Source organism: Pteropus medius, unplaced genomic scaffold (assembly GCF_902729225.1).
Source record: "Pteropus medius unplaced genomic scaffold, Ma_sr-lr_union100, whole genome shotgun sequence".
Lineage (NCBI taxonomy): Eukaryota > Metazoa > Chordata > Mammalia > Chiroptera > Pteropodidae > Pteropus > Pteropus medius.
In genome coordinates this window covers 4783045-4803923 of record NW_024350923.1, presented here as the reverse complement: position 1 = coordinate 4803923, position 20879 = coordinate 4783045, and the positions used below count along the sequence as shown (strand labels likewise).

Below are 20879 nucleotides of genomic sequence, written 5' to 3'. Positions count from 1 at the left end.
ATCATTTTCATATTAAAATAAATATGGACATATTATGGAGTAAAATGCAAATTTTGCATGAATTTCAAAAATAAAAGACTTTAAAGAAATCTCTCTCATTCCTTTCAGACCAGCACTGCTTCCCTCTACTCCCTCTGCCCCCCAATCCCTCATACCTGAACAAGATGCTTGTTTATCTTCCTCCAATCTAAGAAGTACTTGAGTGGGAAAGTTTGAGGAATGCTGTTTTATACAAAAAACACAACGAAGTGGAAATTTATGTGCCAGCCAATAGTAAGTGGAGATCTGAGGCTTTCACATTACCTACACTGGCAGGTGAGGCAGGCTGTGTCTAAGAGCTCTCTTACCGTATCTCACAGAATCAGTACACATATAGGGTTCTGGGTCAGAAAGTCTGGGGCTTGGGCCCTGGCTCTCCATTTTACTGCCTTTATGACCCTGGGTAAGTTACCTAACCTACCTGAGCCTTCATTTCCTCAGCTGTAAAATGGCAATTAAAATACGTACTTCACGGGTGGTTGTGAGGAGTCTAAGAAATCATGTGGAGAAAGTGTTTTGCACAAGGTAACTACTAACGTGTTGGCTAATTTCCTGAATATATAAAGAGCATTGAAAAAATCAAGAAAACAAAATAGTCATAACCAATTGAAAAGTGGGCAAAGGGCATGGGCATTTTACAGAAAAAGAAATAAAAACAGCTTTTAAATGTATGAAAGATGCAACTTCACTCATAAAAGAGAACACAATTCAAATAAGATACCATTTTTCACCTACTAGATGGTAAAGATTTAAAAATTTGATAACATTCTATTGTTGAGAGTGGGGAAAGTATAGTCATACAATTTTGATGATAATGCAAATTGTTACAACCTTTGTGGAGGGTGATTAGTAATAGCTACCAAAATTACAAATGCTTATGCTTAAACATAATTCCATTTCCAGAAATTTAAACTACAGAAATAGTTGCAATCCTAAATAGATGAACGAAGATGTTTTTAGAGCATTGTTTTTGTTTCTAAGTGTCTGATAATAAGGGATTAAATAAAATAAAAATACAACGAATACTATATAGCTATCAAAAAGACTAAAGCAGCTCTATGTGTATTGATATGAGCTCAGGCATGAAAAAAGGAAAAAAACAGGGTACGGCATGCTACTATTGATGTGGCTATAAATATGCATAGATAATATGTACATATATGCTCATATGTGCATAGGCTATCTCTGAACTAGTTCATACAATGGCCTACGAGGCCTTACGTAATCTAACCTGCCCCTCGGTACCTTGTCATGACCCTTCTGACTCATCTCCTCCTCTTCCTTTGCTCCACCCACACTGGCCACCTTGCATTTCTGAGATACCTCAGGCTTCTACCTAAGGCTCTGCAGCGGCTGTCAGGACAGCTGTTGTCCCACATGTCCACAGAGCTCACTTCTTCCCCTCCTTCAAGCCTTGGTCAACTCTTACCTTCCCAGTGAAGCTTATACAGACCACCTTTGATCTCCTCTTACCCTATTCTTTTTTTTTCCCCACAGTACTTACCACTCTCTAATATTCAATGTTCTTAGACACTATGTTTATGGTTTATTGTCTGTTTCCTCCCAGTAGAAATAAACTCTACAAAGGGTAGGGGCCTTTGTTTTGTTCAGTGATGCAGACTGAGCATAAACCACCTACCTAGTAGGTACTCAATTATTATTTCCTGAATAAGGAAATGGAAAGATACACAAGAAACTGGTAACAGTTGTTACCCCCGGGGAGGGGAACGGAGGTCCTGGAGGGAGGGATGGAAAGGACACTTACTTTTCAGTACGCACCCTTATGTACTGTGAACCGTGTACTTGTAGTAACTGGTAAAAGTTTAATTAAAATATTTAACTCCACCCACGGTATGCTAGAACTGGAAGTGGTGACAACCTGGATCCAACCCCTTCAGCTGACATGTGACAGGTGCCGAGCAGTTAAGTAACTTGCCCAAGGTTACAGAGCCAGGATTTAACCCCATATCTGCTAACTCCAGAGCCCTAGCTCTTAACCATTATGCCACTGAGCCTTTTGATTTGGGGCCCTGTCGGTCAATTTACTGTAGTGTGATAGAAATGCCAAAGTATTCCGAAGGTGATGGTTTGCCTCTGTCTGATGTTTTCCATTACAATGAACCTCAAGGGGTGGTCTCAGTTCTTTTGATATATGAGATATTGACTGTATTTTGCTTAGCTTGACATACATGAGAATGCTGGGTCTGGGGGTTGTTTAAGAGAATTTCGCTGTCAAAATAAAGTGTTGATCTCAGTCCCTTGATAGTTGAAAGCACAGTGTTCCTGAACCCTCAGATATTTCTTCTTCTAAAGCAGTCGAGAGGTCTGAATGAGCTGCTGGGTGTTGGGGAATTAGGGAGGGATTTGAAGGCACTTGGCCTGGTCAAAGAAGGATGGAGTTACTCTCAGGGTCTATTGCAGGTGAGCTGCTGAGCCTCCTGAACATGACAGACTGATAGGAAGCCTTCTGGGCCTGGACCAGGTGCCGCACCCGCCGCCGCTGCTGCAGCCAGTAGAGCATCTCCACTTTGTCGTGCTTCATTTTGTCCAGGTAGCGCCGCCCCTTGAAGGTCACTGGCTCATCAAAGATTAGCTCGATCTCCTCCAGGAGCGAAGCCAAAGGAGCCTCCAGGAGATTGAGCTTCCTATGCAGATGGCTGCGGATCTGATTTTCCTCCAGGAAGCGATTCAGACCCATGCCCGTCTTTTGGAAGAAACGGTTGGGGTCAGAGGCCTGTCGCTCAAACCACTCCAGTTTCCCCAGCAACATCTCTCGAAGCTGAATGGGCTGCAGGGCCCGCTCCCAGGCACTCACCAGTGAAGGCAGCTGCCTCAGACGGGCATTGGAGCTGTACTTGATGGCTATGTCCAGCCGGTCCTTGTGGGGGACCTCAAGCATGGACCACAGCCGCTCCAGACGCTTCTGCAGGCTCTGGATTTTGTAGGGTTCTCCGAGGAGATTGATTCTCTTAGTTTCTTGCCTGTACCCCAGCACCGTGTTCCAATCCCATTCTCCTGGCACAAAGTCTGGCTCCTCATCTTTTAGCAATGGAGGAGGGTGCTGAATCTTTAGGGGCTCTTTGACAGGGGCAACGGTCTCCACAGGAACCTCCTCTTCATACATTTGGAAGATGACATGGAGGAAATCTGTCTCCTGGTTGGTGAGATACTTGAAATAGTCATCCGCAGACAAGGTGGTTTTCCACCAGTTCATCCACGAGGGCTTGTTTGCCTGCTTCTCCCAGGCTTTGCTTGCTTGGAGTGATGTGACGGACATCCTATCAGGATTGGGCTGTAAAATGTTTGCTCTCTGGGGATGAAGTCCAGCCAGCTTGGGGTTGATGACATATTGTTTCTCTTGACGTATAAAGGCTGAGGTCAGGAACATCGACCAGTCTTTACTGGCTGCAGGCTCAATCAGGGGTCCCTGCTCAAAAGAGAAGTGGTCGTAGAGACACGGCTCATCAACTCCTTGTAGACCTCCCTGATGCTATTACCGACAAAGCGGTCAGTATCCATTTCCTCAATAAGTTTGGGATCCAGTTCGCCAGCCAGGTGGTTGTACAGGACTCCAGTCCCCTTGATGTGGAATGAATCCAAAAATTTTCTCTCAGAGATCTGTACACCAGCTGCCTGGACCACAGTCTGATTTAGCTTCAAAGTAACCGTCACTGGCTGTGGTTGAAGTGGAGGGGATTTGGGGCCCTGTTGCCTGGAGGCTTCTTCTTCATTCAACATTCGCTGCAGCTCTGCCATGCACTGTGCTGCAGCTGGGCGGTGGGTCATGGCCCCCAGGAGCAGGGCCAGACCTGAGTCTAGCGGTGAGGAGCGAGTCCACTCTAATTTCATGTTCTTCATCATTTGCTTCAGGTCCTCAGTCACCGGGTCCCCTGCCAGCTCTGGTTTGCTCTCTGTAACCAGGACCAGCGGGGTTAAGGGACGAGGTGGGAGTGGAGGAAGGCCCAATTCATCTGCTAGCTTCCAGCCCTCACGCAGAGAGGGCATGGACTGGCCCTTCTGGAGCTGGGAGTAGAGAGGCAAATGGGAGACGCGGGGAGATTCGCTAGTGGGAGCCACGGAGTACACAATCTGTGAGGAACTGAAGCCGCTCTCTCTCTTCTTTTGCGCGGAGGACGGCCAGCGGAGAGGCTTTCTCCTCTTCAGCTTGGGGATGGACTTCAATTCCTTCACTGGGTCTGATTCGGGCTCACTGAGAAACTCTGGTGCGCGGCTGAGTTGGATGAGGTAGCTCAGGTTGAGGTTGCAGCATGGCCCTTGGGTGACGCTGGTGCCTTGAGGCCATGGCTTGAAAGCCGCAGGGGGGCCGATGGGGCGCAGCTTGTATAAGCCGCCCTTGGCCTGCTCTACCTTCAGCAGGGCGCGGAAGTCGGCGAGCAGGCTACGGTAGACATCAGGGCTGGTGAGGAAGACCGTGCAGTCCTTGGCGAGGCTGGCGGTCAACCGGGTGAGTGTGGCTGATTCGGTGAAGACCTCTGAGGTGGCGGACATGGTCTTCAGCAGGTGCAGGTAGCGTAAGAAGAGCTGCTCGCAGCTCAGCAGCACGTAGACCAGGAGCCGCTTCCGCAGCCTCTGGTTGTTCAAGTGGCTCAGACTAGGCTCGGGGGGCGGCTCCCGCCAGCTGCACTTTAGCTCGTCCAAGATGACCTTTGTGAAACGTTGTCGGCCCTCGGGAGGCATCCGCTCGGTCAGCCCGCTGCTGGCCAGCCGCTTGGCCACCCGGCGGCACAGTGATGCCACTGTCAGCCGCGAGACGGGCAGGGGCAGTAGCATCGGGACGTCCAGCGAGAGGCGCTTCTGAGACTCTGGGCGCGTCGGCTTGCGGGGAAAGAGTGACAGCGGACGCAGCAACTGGTGGTAAAACTGCTGGAGCTCGGATTCCTGTTTAAAAGGATCCATTTTAGCGCTGGCGGCGCAGGCCACAGATGCAGAGGCGACCAAGTGGTTACTAAGACAACCAGGGGGCCGGACGTCCGCAAAGCGCCTGCGCGGCCCTTGCTCTCCGCCCAGTGGCCGTGAGGGGGCGGGGGGCGGGGCCTTGTGTGCGCGCGCACCTGGAGGCGAGGCGAAGGCCGGCTTTCGAGGCTCCGCCTCTTCGCGACACTGTCCTAGGTTTGCGTTGCAGGTTTCTAGCAGTTCGGGTCCTTCCTCCAGTGACTGGGTCCGAGATGGCATCGGATTCGGGGGACCGTGGGACCGCCTGCACGGTGAGGGTCGAGGCCTCGTGTGGGATCCTCGCCCGGCAGAGAGCCCCGGCCCCTAGGGGTGATCGTTAACTCGCGAAGGGGGTTGGGGGGGGCGGAGAATCAGGCACCAGGGGCGAGGCCTGGGGCTCCGGCGTGAAACAGGTGCCAGAGTAGCAGGGTCCTTGGCGTTAATGTATGCGGGTGTTGGTCCTGAAGTGATCTTGAGTGATAATGAAGAAGGCGCTTGAGGAGGGGTCACATGGAGCGTTTCCCCAGGCCTTTGGGGTGGCCCTAGGAGGTTATGAAACTTACGCAATAGGGGTCCCCAGATCTCATCGGCCGGTCACTGCCGCCCTTGCAGCTGGAGTTTGCAGTGCAGATGACCTGTCAGAGCTGCGTGGACGCGGTGCGCAAGTCCCTGCAAGGGGTGGCAGGTAAGAGCCGCATAAATTTTCAGCGGACAGTCTGGAGTCCTCTGGGAGAGGCAGGCAAATCTCGTAGACTAACCCTCCTCCCATTTTACAGATGCAGAAATTGAGACCCAGAGAGAGGAAGGAATATGCTCAGAATCACATAAAGACCCAGAGGCAGAGTTTGGAGTACAGGTCTCAAGCCTGCCCTGCCAGCAACTAACTGCCTGTTCTTCTAGTGTCTTAAACCTCAGATGCCTGGAGAGTGAGGAGCTAGGCTGAGTGTAGCCCCAGCTACAGAGGGAGTTCCTTGGAAAATAGGCTGTTCTTGCTTGTTAAAACAGCATAATCTCGACAAAGCAAAAGGCAGCCCTGGCCATGTTCCATTCTAGGCAGCTCCTGATTCTCAAAATCCAGCTAACTAGCTGGTCTGGAGGTGACCTAGCACAATCGGAAAGATCTAAGAAGGCATAGCCACCAGCATGGCACTGGGAACTGCATTCCTTTGTGCTAAATGTGCGTTCATCCAGTCATTCAGCAGGTATGGACCAGATGCTGGGGGCTTTTTAGGGAGAAGGGTTCACAGGTGTTTCAGGTACAGTCCCTGCCTTAGGTAACGATGAGCATACAAGCATTGCTCGTGAACGAGCAGTTCTGGGAGGAGCTGAGATGAAGCGGGGACAGTGATGACACTCAGTTCTGTATAGGACAGCAGTGTGTCACAGTTGTTAGGGATGTGTGCTTTAGAGTCAGACTGGATTCAAATCCCCTTTTGCCACTTAATGGCACTGAGGCCTCATGCATGTTACTTTTTGCGCCTCTTTCTTCAGTATTTAAATGGACGTGATAATGGAAGCTACTCCAGAAGATTGTGGTGCAGAGTAAATTAATTATCACTTTAGAAAAGTCTTTGGCATGTAATGAGAGCCCACTAAATCCTAGGAAGTATGAGAGGAGGAGCTTATAGGTGATAAACTGGCTGGACAGGGGTAATAGGGGACAGATCTTGAAGCTGGGTTTGCTACGTGTTTCAGGGATGGTGAGTGAGGGTCTGCGGAGATTCATTTCACCGAAAGAAGCTTTCCAAGGATGTTGGGCTCTCCACTTCCTGGAAAATATTCTTGCTGGGACAGCAGACAGCTGGACTTTCTGTTGGACGCAGGGCAATTTTTAGTTCTCAGAAGGTTTCTTAGGCACAGGAAAAAAATGCTGGTGACTCCACATTTTTCGATCTGGGTAACTGGAGCCAGCTTGGCTTTTCCATGGGCTGAGCAGGGAAATTGTAGTTTCTCACAATGTGGAGAGAGAGATTTGCCCTCTCCAGGAGGCTCTGGGGCCCTGGGGAAGAGCGCTCTGCTCCTTTCGTAGGTGTAAGTGGAAGGAGCTCCCAGCCCAAGGCTCACTTCCTTGAACTTATCGCACATGCTGGGGTTCACTGTGGCCTTATCTTTTCTTCCTCACTGGGCCGTGAAGTAAACAAGGGCTGACCTGGCCACACTCTGTGGTTCACCAGCCAAACTGAACTGCTGCTTAGCTGGAGAGCCAGCCTCTTTTTGGTTCAGACTCAGGTCAGGAGTTCAGGAAGCGCATAGTTACAAAGAACTTCCTACTTGGAGCCCTCTCATTTCAGGAGCAGAGAATCAGCAGATCAGGAACTCACCTGCACCGAAGCCAGTCTGTCATAAAGTCTTGTCTGCTGTATGTCTAAAACATACTCAGAATCCAGCTTCTCTATTTTGGCCTTCACACCAATCCAAAGCCACCTCACCTCTCCCTGACCCACACAAGGTCCTTCTCTTTGAGCTCCCTGTTGCCTCTGGTGCCCCCTCTAATAGCTTTTCCACGTAAAAGCCAGAGTGATTTGTAAAGTCACACATCAGATAATGTGGCTGCCCTCTTTTAAAATCCTCTAGATGCAATGTTTAAGAGCTTCCCATGGACCAGGCACTGTTCCAATTGCTAAATATGAAATAACTCATTTAGACCTCAAATAACCTTCTGAAGTAGGTAGTATTACTCTCTCCATTTGCAGATGAAGAAGCTGAATAGAAAACTCAACAGAAAGGTTGAGTAATTTATGTAAGGCCGCACAGCTAGTATGTGGCAGACCTAGAATTTCAACTCGTGAGCCCACACTCTGCACCACTGTCCACTATAGCTTCCCCAAAAGACCACCCGTTGCATTAAAATTAAAATCCAGATTCTCGCTTGTTGCCGACAAGGCTTTATTTGATCGGTCTCCACTTATAGCTCCATATCTTACTATTCTCTTTACTCCCAGGTTCAGCCACATTTGCCTTTGCTAAAATGTGCCGATGTTGTTCCTGCCTCAGGATCTTTGCCCATGCTGTTCCCTCTGCTGGAATGCCCTTCCCTGGCTACATTCAGGCCTTCGCTTAAAGGCTCAGAGAGCCTTTGACCAGCCTATCTAAGTGGCTCACCCCCAAGTTGTTCCCTAATACCCATTTCATTGGTCACACTTTTCACTGAGTCTCATGCGCATCTTTGATATCCGTATTCCTGCCCTGGAGTGTGTGCTGCTGTGTTGGGCAGAGACATCACCAGACTTGTTCCCAGCTCTATCCCCACTGCTTGGAACATGGCGCATGATAGGTGCTTCCTGGACTTTGGTTAAATAGATGAACAGGCAAGTGAGTAAATGAAACCTCTTTTACTGCATCCTTATCTGAGCCCTCAGAGCCTCAGACAATCAGTCCCTTGGGGCCCAAGCCTGCTTCCTTGGGACAAGGGAACCAAGCATCAGCTTTGGGGTTGGACAGGCTACCTTCCAAACTTTGTGACCTCAAGCTAGTTGCATAAGCCTCTAGTGTCATTTCCTCACCTGCCAGATGACAGTGTCACCGTCCTGATGTGTGTAAAGCAGAGCACACAGCTCTTGGCATGCCCTGCAGGCTCAGGCCACAAGAGTTCCCTGCCATCCTGTCCACACCCCACTTTGCATCAGAAGGCACCTCTAGGTGGACCTGGAACTCCAAGGTTTCACAGGCTGTTGGGCGGCCCAGGATGAGATGTTGTGTGAAATGAGGGACAGTTTAGTTATTTGGAGGGTTTTCTTCTCACATAATTGCCCCATACTTGCAGGGGAAGACATATACCCAACTGATCTCTTACACATTCTGCCTGTCCCCCAGCAGTGTCATGGATGCTGCAGGGGATCTGAAGAAGCAAGCCAATGAGACCTTTTGTAACCACAGGCCGTGTACTCCCGTCCCTCAGGTGCTGGCTTCTCTCAGTAGCATCTCCGTTTTGCCTCCTTTGAGCAGGAAGGAGTGTGACAGCTGAGGTACCTGGTCTGTACCCTGGGAGTTATTCCCTTCTCTGCCTGATGGTTAATGCAGGCATAGTCTGAGTTCTTCCACAGCCTACAAGCTCTCTGAGGACTAGGCCCAGTGCTTTCCCTGACCTGGCTTCCTCCGTGCCAAACGCGCACTTGTTGAAAGACTACAGAGGAGAGAAGCCAGGGATGCAGGGAATGCCAGGGGTCAGTGTCGCCATCCTGAAATGCCTCGTTTAACCTGCATCTCCTGGGTCACCCATGGCTCCCCCGGGCTTCACCCTGCAGAGCAGCAAATACGCGGAGAGCAAAACAGAATGGTTGTAAGCCCTGCAGGTGAGAACAGCATTTAGGGTTCCCCACCCACCCCCTGTGTGCTGGCTGAGGATTTAAGAGTTCTCTTAAAAGACTTGGGAGCCCCAAATAGCCAAATGAAAGAGAAGTCCCTTCTCTTTCTTCTTTGAGTTGGCTCAGTGTTCCTCAGCTAAGCATGTGGCACAATCATCCCACAGGCTGTGTACACACAGGGGTGACTTTGGGGATTTGCGGGGCACTGAGACACACTGACTTTTGAACCTGACCCTGTGGACTACCCAGAGCTTCTGTCCTCATAGAGGATTGTAATCGGTGCAGCGCAAGTTACGTTGGGGAGTGGGAGCTGCGAGGAGGGCAGAGGAGGGGGTCCCAACCCAGCCTGGAGGCTGGGGGCTGCCTCTCAGGGTGAGCAGCATCCAGGTGAAGTGCTTGGGCTCCGGAGCTAGGTTGCCTGGGACGGATTCCAGTCCTGCAGGTTACTACAATTGACTTTGTGCAAGTTTCTTAATTTCTCTGTGCCTCAGTTTCCTCATCTGTAATATTGGGAATAAGAGTACACATCTCACAAGGTTACTTGAACATGAAATGAGTTACTTACTACAGGTAAAGTACGAAAAAGCCCTCAGGGCTTGCTCAGTAAATGTTAGCTCTCGTGAAGATGGTGATAGCCGCCTTTCTTATGTGTAAACCAGCTTTATTGAGTATAATTCATATGTCATGAAGTTCACCCATTTCAAGTATGCAATTCAGTGGTTTTTAATACATTCACAGAGTTGTATAACCATCACCACTATCAATTTTATATTTCTTCACTTCATGAAGAAACTGTATCCTTTAGCTAGAAATTATATCCTCCTATTCTCATAGTCCCTGGTGTACTTTGTGTCTCTATAATAGAGTTACCTATTCTGGACATTTCATCCAGAATGACATCTAATATGTGGTCTTTTAGGACTGGCTTTCCTGTAACATAATGTTTTCAAGCTTCGTTTTTTAGCATGTCACCCTGCTTCAGTTCTTTTTGTGGCTGAATAGTATTTCATTGTGTGGAGATACCACATTTATCCATTCTTTGGTAGATGGGCCTTTGAGTTGTTTTCACCCTTTGACTGTCATGAATAATGTGTTTATTGAGAGCCCACTTTTATAAAAATATTTTTAAAAGAATGATCTATGTTTCAAAAATTATAAATAGTGCCTGGCACATAATAAGGACTCACTATAATCCTGGGAGTGAGGTGGCATTATCTCCACTTTTTAAAGAAACAGACTCAGGTTAAGGGCCTCACACAGCTAGAAAGCAGCTTCTGAACCTGCCTCCAGCCATGAGAAGGTTGATGAAGATGGAGATTAGGAGACGCCCTGTTTCTCTCTTCCCTGTTCCCAGCATAGGGCGCCTGCCCTCTGCTGCCCTCTGCCCGCTCTCTCCTCCCAGGTATCCACGGTGTGGAGGTGCAGTTGGAGAACCAGATGGTCCTGCTGCAGACCACCCTGCCCAGCCAGGAAGTGCAGGCCCTCCTGGAAGGCACTGGGCGGCAGGCGGTGCTCAAGGGCATGGGCAGTGACTTACTGCGTGAGTAACCACTGTGGCCTTGTCTTTGCCTCTCTGGGAGGGAGGTGGCCTGGGACTGGTACAAATCTAACCTAGGATTTGGGGGCTTTGGGTTGGAGAGGCTTTGGGGAAGGCGTAAAAGTTACGTGGGGCTCTCTCTATGCCCGCCCCCAGCTTATGAAGGGGTGGGGCTGGGTGAGGTAGCGAGCCAACTTGGATGTCTAATACATTGCAGAGAATCTGGGGGCAGCAGTGGCCATTCTGGGGGGACCTGGCCCTGTGCAGGGGGTGGTACGCTTCCTACAGCTAGCCCCTGAGCGCTGCCTCATCGAGGGGACCATTGATGGCCTGGAGCCTGGGCTTCACGGACTACATGTCCACCAGTTTGGGGACCTCACAAAGAACTGCAACAGGTAAGTCGTCTGTAACCTCCCTTGTAGAATCCTTATTCTCCCAGTCGTGCACCTACTATGTGCAGGGGGCTGTATTGAATCCTTTACACACACTGTGATACTTGTTACTCACAAGTACCCTGTGAGGCATATGCACATAGGCCCTGTGTACAGATGAGGCAACTGAGGTTCGAAGAAGTTAAATGACTTGTCAAAGGCCCCAAAGAATGTAAACAGTAAAGTGGGGATTTGAACCAAAATCTGACCTGGATGCTCCTGCTCTTAGCCACCTTTACTGCCTCTGAGATGGAAGGTAACACCCGGACATGAGAAGGGCAGGTCCCTGTGTCGTGGTGTTTGTCATGCTGTGGTACAATTAGTCGTTGACTCAGCTGTGTCTCCTCTGCAAGCTTATTGAGGGCAGGACCCATGTTCGATTCTTCTTGGTACCCTCAGACCAAAGCCTATCATAGAGAGGGCCTGTTTGTTGAATGAATGAATGAATGAATCAGTGAATGAAACAAATGTAGGGTATGGGTCACTTGGCCTATGAATTGCTGTTTTGCTGCCCACCTGCTGCCTTGTCTTCTTAGCTGTGGGGACCACTTTAACCCTGATGGAACGTCTCATGGGGGCCCGCAGGATGCTCACCGGGTGAGTGCTCGTCTGGGCGAGGCTTGGGCTGAGGGAGCCCAAGATCTCAGAGGCAGAGCAGGCAGCTCTTGGCACCTTTGGGCGAGATTCCTTTTTGGTGGGGTCTTTTCCCTTCACTTCCTTTTGTTCCCTTTAGAAGCATTTATTGACACTTCCTGTGTTCAAGGTCTGCCCCCTAGGCACTCCCAGTCCTGTGGGGTTGGAGGGGCACGGGCAGCATGTTGAAGTTGAAGGTTTTCCCTGAACTAAATAGCCATTCCCGACGCTCCAACTCCTGGTCCTGGAGTTTCCTTCTCTCCCTCCCTTCCTCCCTCCCTCCCTCCTTTCCTTCCTTTCTTCCTTCCTTCCTCTTTCTCTCTCTCTTTCTTTCTTTTTTTTTTTTTATAGGCAAGGCAACCCTTGGTTGACCTCACAGATTGCAAGGACCTTGTCAGCTTACAATCTCTTATTTTTTATTTTTTATTTTACGCCTACAGCACCTGGTCTTCTTAGGTAGTTTCCCATCCAAGTACTAACCAGGCCCGACCCTGCTTAGCTTCCAAGATCAGACGGGATCCGGCATGTTCAGGGTGGCATGGCCGTAGACTGGAGTTTCACTTTTCACCAGAGAAGTGCTTTCCCCATCAGCAGCGAAGTCACATGCTGCCTTAATGATTTTTGCCTAACCTGAGTACTGCTTGTTCTGTTACTCAATGTTTTGGTTTAAATTGACTCATTTTTTTCCTTAGGTAAATTTAGTTATTTTTAGTATTTTAACCTGTCACAGAAAGTTTCACACAGATTCCAAAGTAAAGAAACTACTGTCCCGAACCCCCGGGTCCCTGTTACCGAGTTTCAAGTCACCACCTCATGGCTGAGCCTATTTTGTCTACACCCCAGACCTTGTCCACCATTATTTTGAAGCAAATCAAGTCATTATTTTATGTAGTAAAGATAGATTTATTTTTAACAAGAAACTTGATATTGCCACAGAGAATGGCGAACCAGTACTTCTAGCCGTAATGGGAGGATCTTTGTAGAAATAAATCAGTGCAGGCCTACAAGTGTTCTTGGAGTCCTGCTGGGGATTGAGGTCCCCTTTGTCTTTTGTTAAAGTGATTAGCGAATGTTAGACAGAGCCGTGTCAAAGACCTGTTACCAGCAAACTAAAACTTTATCCCAGATGTCAAGCCAAAGAGGACTGCCTCCTCTCCTGGGGATTTGATGTCTCCTAGTGGACACACACCTAAGACCATCTTCCACTTCCGGTGGTATGTGCTCCCCCCACACGGGGATTTGGTACCAGGAAGGCTCTGGGGCCTGGTCCTAAGAACTGGTGACTCCTCTTTATGCCCTCCCAGGACTCAGGCTTCCTTGGTTTTTATTTTCTATCTTGATGAAAATTTGCAGGCTTCTGACACAAGACAAGTGAAAACATGGTATGTGTTTCTTAATTCATGTAACTGATTTTTTGTACTTTTCACAGCTCTGTCACATTTTTCATGGTCAAAAGTTTTTATTCCAACCCCTGCTCCCCCCAAAGTTGGAGAAGCCTTTCTGTCAGGTCCATTGTACAGTCCCATGCTTGCGTTTAGTGTATTAGTTATCTATTGCTGTGAATCCAATTACTCCACACTTAGGGGTTAAAGCACCAAGCACTTATCAACTCATAGCTTCTCTGGGTGCAGCTTAGTGAGGATTGGAGCGTCTGGCTCTGGGTCTCTCACAGCCTTCAGCCAAGATGTTGGCTGGGGCTATAGGATTGCCAGGCTCAAGGTGGGGACGGTCTGCTTCCATGCTCGCTCACGCTGCTATTGGCAGGCCTCGAGGCTTCCCTGGCTCTTGGCCAGATGTCAATCCTTGGCCACGTGGGCCTCTCCCTAGGGCAGCTCACAACGCAGCAGCTGGCTTCCTTCAGCAAGTGAATGAGAGAGCGAGGGAGGGCATCCAAGACCAAAGCCACACTCTTTTGTAACCTAATCTTGAGAGTGACACTGAGTCCAGTCCGCGCTCAGCGGGAAGCATACAAGTATATGAATACAAGGAAGTGCTGCTTAAGCCTGTCTTCCTCACAGAGCCTTGAAAGGTGCTGAGCCAGAATTAAGCAGGTGAAGAGTTGCGGGGCTGGTAGTGGCAGGCTTAGCAGAGACCTGGAGGCATGAACCAGCAAGGAGCATCTGGGAACTGCAGACTATGTTGCTTATGAAGCGGAGGTTTCTGAAGGACAAGAGATGACCTATGCCCTGGGCCAAGGCCCCTCTCAGGGCCAGGAATCAGAAGGGGCTGGAGTCAGCTGGAGTCCGGTGTAGATGGAAGAAGACTTGAGCAAGAGCTGTATGGCCAAGGCTGCCATGATGACTGGCAGGTTCTTTTTAGATTTCAACATCTGGTTTTGGACAGATGTGTGAGAATTTACATCCAAGCCTGGTTGTCCCTTTGCATGTCTTCGAACTGGTCTCAGCTTTCTTCCCTTCTCTCGTTGTCCCCCTCCAGTTCTTTCTCTTCATGTACCGTACTAGAGGGATCGCTGCAAAACATTGGGTCACCATGTCATACCCCTCCCTGAAACGCTTCTTGGCTCCCCTGCGCCGAGGGTACCAGGCTCTGCCCAGTTGCTTGGTGTGACATTCAAGGCCATCCGGCCCAGTTCTATCCACCCATGTGGAGGGGAGGGACTGGGAAGGCTGCCTCACCTGACCCTTTGCTGCACTGCCCACTGCTGCTCCCTCAGCCCAGTCCTGAAAACACTCCCCAAGGCTCAGTGTCCTCGCCTCCCCCTCCTTGATCTTTCTACCATAAAAGCCCCCAATACAGGGCATAACAAAAAGTACCAGATGTAAGCAGCAGATGTCTCTCTGAGAAAACAGGATAAAAGAGAAATGGCTCTTCTTGCTGCTCGTCAGACCCATCATATAGTGACATGCTTTGTGACCATACTTTTCAGCAAGGCCTTACGTACCACCCACAGTGGTATAGGTACTTGTTTCTGCCCAAGGTGTCAAGTTGGAGACAATTTATTTACACAGATGCGAGTCTCTGTGACTCACCAGTAAGGTCTACTACACACTCAGTGTTGTACTAAATAATCACTGTCTGTTCCACATCGGGCTCCCACCGAGCTGCGACCCCTTGAGGGTGGTGACCACGTATGCACCCACATGCCTGGCAGAGGGTGCCTGATGTAGGAGCTGCTCTGTAGATGTGTTATGGCATTTTTATTACCTTCAAGGGAGAAGGTGGCAGAGCCGGCTTCTGGAGGGACACAATAGGCCCTTTGCCCCTTGACTTTCTTCTCTCTGCTTCCGGAGGCCGGAAGTCAGGAAAGGATGCTGGTCTGATGGTCAAGAAGCCAAGCTTGTCCATCTTAAGCCCAGGAGAATCACAGACTGTGGAGGCCTCACAGAGTCAGCAGGAGGCTAGAGAACCGGACTTGGAGAGAAGCAGGAACTGGGCTGGCTTCTGAGACTGGGGTGCAAGGCTGGGCGATAGCCTCGTAGGAGAAACAGTCTTGACTTCCTAGGAACGGAGTCACTGGCTGTTTTCAGTGGACTGTCATTCTGCCCAGCAGATCCGGGGGCCAGCATCCAGTTGCCTTCCTTATGTCCTGGGCTATCCCTTCACCCTACCTGACGATACCCACAGGGGGACACTGGTACTTTTGGGAAGGGGAATCCGATACTGAAAAGCCAGAAGGTAGCAGCCGTGCCCCATGTGCTCCTCCTCCCTGGCTCTCATTGCAGCACCGGGGAGACCTGGGGAACGTCCGTGCGGATGCTGACGGCCGAGCCAACTTCAGGATAGAGGACGAGCAGCTAAAGGTAGGGTGGAAAAGAAAGTGGGGACCTTTCCTCACAGGTCCACTGTCTAAGGCTGTTGTCTCCCCTCAAAGATATGGGATGTGATTGGTCGAAGCCTGGTCATCGATGAGGGAGAAGACGACCTGGGCCGGGGTGGCCATCCCTTATCCAAGATCACAGGGAACTCAGGAAAGAGGTAGGTAATGCCACCCCCATTAGGAGGCCGTGCGTGCGGAGACCTGGAGGGGCCCGGACAAGTACCCACCCTTGACCACACATCCTTCTGCAGTTTGGCCTGTGGCATCATCGCACGCTCCGCTGGCCTCTTCCAGAACTCCAAGCAGATCTGCTCCTGCGACGGCCTCACCATCTGGGAGGAGCGAGGCCGGCCCATTGCTGGCGAGGGGCGAAAGGAGCCGGCCCAGCCCCCTGCCCACCTATGAGTGTGGCCTCAGCCTCGAGTCTCTTACTGCTCCCAGTGAAAGTGTGCCGTCCACTTCTGGGGGTGAGGAGAGGGAGGAGAACTAGGATATGGGGTGTGCAGGGGTGGCTGTGATGCTCCCTTGGCAAATTAAAGTTTTATTTTCATATGGAACTTTGTGTTTTGTCTGTGCCTCTATGGCCCTTAAATGAGCTCGGCGAACACAGTCCCTCTGCCTCTGCCCTCCCCTTCAAGGGCCAGCTCTTGGCTTTGGAGCCAAACAAAACTGAATTCAAATCCACCCACCTCCTCAGGCTGCATCTTCCTCCTTGAGGTCACAATGAAGGGCCGTAGCAGTCATATTTCTCTTTGTGGCCTGTCCCCCGCCCCTCACCGTAGCCAGTTAGAACCAAGATGAACACCTGACTCATGCAGGGCCTTGCCTTCCCTGAGAAAGCCGAGCAGATGTAGCTTCAGTTTCTCCCTGTGGCTGCATCTGCCACATGGGGCTATGGGGGCTGCAGGCAGCCTCTTCTCCCTGCCTTATCAACTTAAATGAGTATCCGCATCTGCCGAGGAGGATGAGTATCCACATCTGCCGAGGAGGATGAATGAGGTGGATGCACAAGGAGAACCTAAGAGTTGCTGGACAATGCCAGACGTACAAGCGTCCCCCCAACTCTAGGCCTTTCTTGAGGCCAGCTATCTCCTGACCTGTGGTTCAAGAGACACTCCTGTATCCTCCCAGTGCACCCCTCCCCCTTTTTAAAAATTAATCTGGCTTGAGTTGATTTCTTTACTCACAAGTAGAAGACTTCTCATTAATAAGCGAAGTGCTTGGCACAGGGCCTGGCACATGGCAAGTCAAGGGAGCAGTGGCTGTGATTCTGAGGCCAAACGGGGTCCTGGAGGTAGCCCCAGCCTGACTGCCCTCTCAGAGATAGCTGACATCCACAGACTAGTGTCAGGCTTGCTTATGACAAAGCTGCTTTAATGACACAGCGAACTGTTGGAGTTCAAACTTTGCCCCCTACACTGCCTACTTGATTCTTGTGGGTGGTTTTATAGTTAGTTGGCCTTGGCTTAGATGCACCTGGCTCTGTTCCCATTCTCCAGGCCCTGCCTGGTTCCCCCTGAAGGCTGCTGGCTGTACCTCTAGCCCCAGCCCTTGGACGCTGCTTTTTTTGCCAAGCCTATGCTGGTTGCTTCCCAGCTCCCCTTGGTTCCTGGGAAACCAAATCTTTCTAAGCCTGGGGCCCATGCGTCTTTCCCCATAGCCCAATCATTGTAGACACTCCTCTTAGACTCTGCCTACAGCCAACCCCCGACCTGCTCTCACCTTCCTTGTGGAATTATAGCTGGATTTAACCCTTTTATGTCTAAACTGTTCACTATTCCCTACCGATCTGTTTCAACTCTTAAGGAATCAACATCCCCATTAGTTTTCTCTTTCTGAACTCTTAGCCGTGTGGTGTTCAAACTCTGTTTTTAATCGCAAAATACTGTTCAAACATTTTGAAGCCCCATCTTTAAAGCAGTAGTGGAACTGCAGCCAAGGATGCTTAGCCCTGATAGTGATTATTAAGTGCCAGGCTCTGTTGTAAGCACTTCACATGCTGTAATTCATTTAATCCCCATGACAGAACTACAAGGTGGATTCTGTTATCATCTCATGTTACAGATGAGGAAACTGAAGCACAGAGTGGTTATGTAACTTGCTCAAGGTCACACAGCTAGTAACATGACCGGATCTAGCTAGATTCAGACGCAGGTGGTATGGCTTCAAGTCTATGCTCTTAACTAGTCTCAGCTTTCAAAAAATAGTTAGCTCACGGCCCGGCATCTTCTGAGAGAGGTGTGTCTGCCTGCTGCTCCCTGTCCTGGTATAGTAGAGATCAGGACCATCCTCCAGTTCCCCAACACTTCCCTCTAAATATATGTCACCCACTTCCAAAAAGGACCTACGTTATCTTAGCCAGAGATAGATTATACCTGAAAACACTGGGAGAGAGAAGCACCGTAACAGCTCAGCTTTAAGGCAAAGAGGAAAGTGCTGTGGGCTCCCTGGGTCTCATTGCCCAATAATAACGCTACCAATTTCAGCAGGAAAGAATCTGTCACCATGTTTATGATGCACTTTAGTGGCTTCGGTGCACTGAAAAAATTATTAACAATTAGGTGTTTGTTTGTTTGTTTGTTTGTTTGTTTGTTTTTTTAATTACTATGATAGGCTGAAAATGGCCCCCAAGTTATCAGTTCCTAATCCCTGGAAGATGTCAATGTTACCTTATTTGGAAAAAGGGTCTTTGCAGATGTGATTAAGTTAACAATTTTGAGATGAGATTATCCTGGATTATCTGGGTACTAAATGCAAGCATATGTATCCTAATGAGGCAGAAAGAGTTTTGACAGATATACAGAGAACACAATGGGAAGATGGCAGAGAGAGAGTTGATGGTTCTGACCTTGAAGATTGGAGTAATGCAGCCACCAGAAAACAGCTGGAAGATGAGAGGAATAGATTCTCTGGAGAGAGCAAGGCCCTGTTGGCACCTTGATTTCAGCCCAGTGCTACTAATTTTGGACTCCTGGCCTTCAGAACTGTGGGAGAATAAATTTGTTACTTTAAGCCAATAGGTTTACGGTAATTTATTTAAACAGCCACAAGAAACATATAATAATGATTCAATTTGATGAGATGAATACATTTAAAACCTAGTTTTCCTTAGGCTTTCAAATTCAGATTACACATTTTATTGTTCTATTTATAAATCTAGCAATATAAGAACTATTATCTTTATCTTTTCTTTGATAACTCAGGTTGGATATATCAGACTCCTTTAAATAATCATACCCATTTGCAACTTAAGTTCTCTCAATCTTCTAAAAGTATTTTTGTATATGTAATACATTTAATTTTCTTAAATACCACAGATGTCTGGCTTAAATGTAAACTTCCCAACCTACTTCCTGGTAAATCTTAAATGTATCAATACAGAGAAACTATTGTACTACCATTAACAATCTTTAAAAAATATACATATTTTTAGCTAAAAATCACAATCCTAAAATCAAAGTTTAAAAACGTTTTATTTTGAAATTATTTTAGATTAATGAAAAACTTGCAATGCAGATGAATCTTGAAAACATTATGTTAAGTGAAAGAAGCCAGAACACCAGAGTCATATATGTGTATGATTTCATTTATATGAAATGTCTTAAATGGGCTTGCAGCTACATCGTTCCAATCTTCAGGGCCAACATCTTCAGATCTCTCCGGGCTCTGTCTTCCCATCGTCTTCTCTGTTTATCTGTGTCGAATCTCCCTTTGTCCCCCTCTCATGAGGATACACATGCTTGCATTTGAGCCTACTTGAATAATCTGGGATAATCTCATCTCAAAATCCTTAACTTAATCACATTTGCAAAGATACTTTTTCCAAATAAGGTAATATTTTCAGGTTCCAAGATTAGGACCTGATATTTTTGGCCTATTACAGTGACCTAGTAAACCAAAGAACTTTTGTTAATATAATTAACCAAGGCAAAGGTCTTAAAAGTAAATTTAATTGAGCTCTGTTCTCTAGTTTACAAGACAATTTCTAAGGTTTCCTTCCATTCTTTGTAAAGAGATAAGGACTTTTCCTATCAGATTGCTTTATTACAGAAATACAAAGTTAACTCAAAGTTACCCAAAGTTAAGTTTACTCCGAGTTTTACAAAATTTGGTTTAGATCAGTGGTTCTCCATGGGGGTGCTGCTGTCCCTTAGGGCACTTATGGGGGTTTGTGAGGGAGATTTTTCTTGTTGTGACATTGCTGGGTGGGGAGGTGCTCTTGGCATTTATTGGGGGAAGGCTAGGGATCCTTGCCAGCCTGCAACGTGCAGGATAGTCCAGCTCGATAAAGAACTGTCCTATTTTCTGCATAACTCTCAAATGTCCCATCAGGGATCTTTGTATTTGAAAACGTTTATAATTAGAACCTAATTTTATTTACAAACCACAAAGCATTTATGGTACAGTTTTAATGGACACTCAATTTTCCTGTTGTTTTGTCTGGAACATTACTGAGGGTCATTCCCCATTTTGTTGCCGGTGGTAACAGCAGTTGCACTAGTGAGTTGCCAATGCAGGGCCTGCGTAACAGTCTGCATTTGACCAGACGCATAGCTCATTATGGATATTTCACATGATATATATTATTTTATTAGAAACGTCTTTCCTCTTGGTTCTTTTTTGTTTGTTTTAATTACAGTTAAGGCCATTTGGCACAGCCATGATGGGCTAGTTACACCTCTCGGGTACCACATGGGGAAAGGGGAGGCATCAGGGAAAGTCTAGCATTGTTACCAGAGAAATAGACCCAATTGTGGGTATGACGTGGGTGAAAAACTGCGAGAGACGCTTTTTGTCTTCAAACACATACAAGACATTATTAATTCTAATTGAATGTTGTTTCAGAAACTGGAAGAATGCCTGGCAGATAGTAGGTGCTTAATAAAATTCTAGTTGGGATCCCAATGTGTTTAATGCTCACATTGACCTTGTGGTTCACAGGTACTTACAAAGAGAAACTAAAACTTTTGTTTGCACAAATGCCTGTATGCGAGCTTTAGTCATAATTGCCAAAAATTGGAAATAATCAGATGTCCTTCAACTGGAGAATGGAAAAACAAATGGTGATACAATGTAAATCATTGATGAAAAGGAACTAACTACTGATACAGGCCAGGACATTGATGACTATCAGATTCATTATGCTAGTGAAAGAAGCTAGACTCAAAAAGCTATATAATGTATGACTCTATTTATACGACATT

General features: G+C 48.1%; 2 protein-coding genes and 1 pseudogene across 2 annotated transcripts; 1 reads left to right on the top strand and 2 right to left on the bottom strand.

The window, feature by feature from the left end:
- Window positions 1–774: 774 nt before the first annotated feature.
- Window positions 775–5098, bottom strand: CCDC87 (coiled-coil domain containing 87). Its single transcript, XM_039840778.1, is given in 2 exon segments — window positions 775–3489; window positions 3492–5098. Coding segments are annotated over 2 exon segments (2532 nt in total). The 5' UTR covers window positions 4957–5098; the 3' UTR covers window positions 775–2422.
- Window positions 5099–5109: 11 nt separating this feature from the next.
- CCS (copper chaperone for superoxide dismutase) lies at window positions 5110–16232 on the top strand. The gene is made up of 8 exons (XM_039840780.1): window positions 5110–5264; window positions 5605–5677; window positions 10699–10836; window positions 11051–11228; window positions 11801–11861; window positions 15581–15658; window positions 15730–15833; window positions 15927–16232. The coding sequence occupies exons 1-8, from the start codon at window positions 5226–5228 to the stop codon at window positions 16078–16080; spliced, it is 825 nt and encodes a 274-aa protein (XP_039696714.1). The 5' UTR covers window positions 5110–5225; the 3' UTR covers window positions 16081–16232.
- LOC120584886 (uncharacterized) lies at window positions 12329–12447 on the bottom strand (annotated as a pseudogene).
- Window positions 16233–20879: the final 4647 nt, after the last annotated feature.

Coding starts and splice junctions, on each gene's coding strand:
- CCS (XM_039840780.1), top strand. CDS start 5,226: ATGGCATCGGATTCGGGGGACCGTGGGACCGCCTGCACG. Junction 11,229..11,800: donor CTCACAAAGAACTGCAACAG/GTAAGTCGTCTG, acceptor TTGTCTTCTTAG/CTGTGGGGACCACTTTAACC. Junction 15,834..15,926: donor ACAGGGAACTCAGGAAAGAG/GTAGGTAATGCC, acceptor ATCCTTCTGCAG/TTTGGCCTGTGGCATCATCG.